Here is a 2,361-nt window from a genome sequence, read left to right as displayed (position 1 = left end):
GGAGGCTTGGTAGCCTTGGCCTTGTCCCAGCCATTCAGTGCTGGCTGATTTGGTTTGCAACTTACTTTGGTGATGTCGTGCTGGAGGTCCTTGCCGTAGTGTTCGGCTAGTACTGTGAGTATTATCTCTCTGTCCCATACCTGCAGATTAGGGAAACATCAATTAGCACACACACATCCAGGAGAAGAATACGGAAACATCAATCAGCACACAGACTCGCTGATCTGAAGACAGCAGCACATGTGTCAGGCAAGCAATGCACTCAACTCATACAAACACACACAGCAATGCTAGTAGTAGTAGTAGTATGCAACGCCCAAGGTGAGGAGCTATCTTCTTGTCAGTATTGATGTTCACAGAGCATAAGAAACATTGATGTTTGCAGCTCAATGATGATGTTCACAGGAAAACATTATCTACACGGAAGAGACAGAATGAATCCAACTGAACTGAACTGAAATTCAGTGTGTAAAGGAGCAAGCAGAGCAGGCAATGCAGAGTGATCCGAGGGCCTCCAATCTCTTGTAACTACATGAGCATATAAATTACTACTCCTATTATATAAAGTCTGCAAGCAGAAAGATACGTAGTATCAGTAGAAACGCAACAAGCTATGCTATTAATTGAAAGAAGCTGCCAGCCAGAACAGTTACTGACAAAGCCACCAATGAAGAATGAAAACTGGTTATGAAATACAGCAAATGCAAACACATGCGCTTTTACTGCTACCGCAGCTTCTGGCCGGCCATTGATGAACAGTCAAAGCCGCAGCAATACATCGAGCTCAATCGCTAGTGGCAGCCAGGTGAGTTGGCTCAGCTACCCTCTGCAGTGGGACTCGCCGGCGCCCAGCGGCGGCGGCGAGAAGCAGGGCGAGGCGGAGGACGACGACGAGGAGCGGTACGACGGCGGCGGCCGCGACAGGCGGTGGAAGCGGCAGGTGGTGGTGGCCGTGGTGGAGTGGGGGGAGGACAAGCTGCTGCTGCTCAGGCGGGTCAAGAAGCGGCTGGCGCTTTACCTCATCGGCTGCCACTACAGCCGCCCCGCGCTGCCGTACAAGTCCGGCGGCTCATGCACCACCGCCATGCTCAAGTCCATGTGAGCGCCGCCATGGCGAGCTGGCTCAGCTGCTCGATCGTGTCCATGATACACAGCAGACAGTTGTTAGTCTGCTCGTGCCGTCTGCCTTCCATGCTGCTCTGTTTTGTGCGCCTGAAATACTCTGTATCTATGTGTGTCCCTACGTAGAGGTAATAATAAGAGTTTGTACGAGTGATGAAACACTCATGTATATATTGTCTTGTGAAATCTTTGTCATATGATAGATGGACAGATCATTGTTCCAGGAACCTTCAATACATAGCTTTTTGAGTACAGGAACCTTCAAAATACATAGCGAGATATGTGTATTTCTTGGGATAAGAAGATGACCCTGAGTAAATTGTACTACAGTATTTCACAGTTTTTGTTTTTTGGTACGTAGAACTGCTGTTGTGATTTCCAAATTAGCTCAACAGACAGGTAAAAAAGATAAATAAAGACTTTTGACTGGAACTCCGCTGCTCATCGTATAACACAATCACATATAGAGTACCAGATGTCATCACTAAATTATACTAGAAGAGAAGTCGGTATCCTGCATCGTCTGACAGAAGCTCAGTGTGCAGTTTCTCGTTTCAGTTAACAATGGAAATGGGGGAGTGCACCTACCGAGCTCCCAGCCATGGATTTTGTAGCCCTTGCCGGCGGTGTACCGGATGAACAACACCGCGTTCGTGGTGTCCCAGTTTCCTCCCATGGCGCGCCGCCCTGCAGTGGCACCAGGCTGTTGAGTGCGTTGAGCCCGAACACGATCTTCGCCCTGCAGGTTCAGAGTGGAACGGGCCGTGTGATCTTCTGTTATTCAGAACTGGAATCATGGAGGAAACGAGGGAAGATTCAGGGGGGAAAGTACCCGGATTTCTCAAAGAAGGCGTTGAGCTCGTCCCAGCGGCGCATGGGCAGGCAGCCCTCCGTGAAGCCGAACATCTCCGACTTGCTCCTTGTGAACGGCGTGCATGGACCCCGCCGGGTCGCCGCTGGACGGGGAAGGGGCGAAGGCGTCGACGAGGAGCCGCCGCCAGCGAGGGCACGGGAGAAGGGCACGGGCACGCCGGTGCGCCCGTTGGCGTCGTCGCCGTCGCTCGGTGCCGGCGCCTGCTGCGGGGAGGAGGTGGAGATGGAGGAGACTGCGGAGCGGTGGGCGCGGACGGAGACTGCGGAGCAGACGCCGCGGAAACGCCCACACGGCGGGGTGGTGGGTTGGTGCGGGGGAGGAGGAGGCGGCCATGGTGGACACTACGGGGTGCGGGGGCGGCGGGT

General features: G+C 53.0%; 1 protein-coding gene across 1 annotated transcript; it reads left to right on the top strand.

Annotated features, from left to right (window-relative positions):
* Positions 1-751: 751 nt before the first annotated feature.
* LOC119292928 lies at positions 752-1,324 on the top strand. Its single transcript, XM_037571577.1, has one exon. It carries the CDS (start codon positions 752-754, stop codon positions 1,100-1,102), a length of 351 nt encoding a protein of 116 aa, XP_037427474.1. The 3' UTR covers positions 1,103-1,324.
* Positions 1,325-2,361: the final 1,037 nt, after the last annotated feature.

The sequence above is a fragment of the Triticum dicoccoides genome, chromosome 4B, assembly GCF_002162155.2.
Source record: "Triticum dicoccoides isolate Atlit2015 ecotype Zavitan chromosome 4B, WEW_v2.0, whole genome shotgun sequence".
Classification (NCBI taxonomy): domain Eukaryota; kingdom Viridiplantae; phylum Streptophyta; class Magnoliopsida; order Poales; family Poaceae; genus Triticum; species Triticum dicoccoides.
Note: the sequence above shows the minus strand (reverse complement) of the source record. Positions and strands in the feature narration are given on the sequence as shown.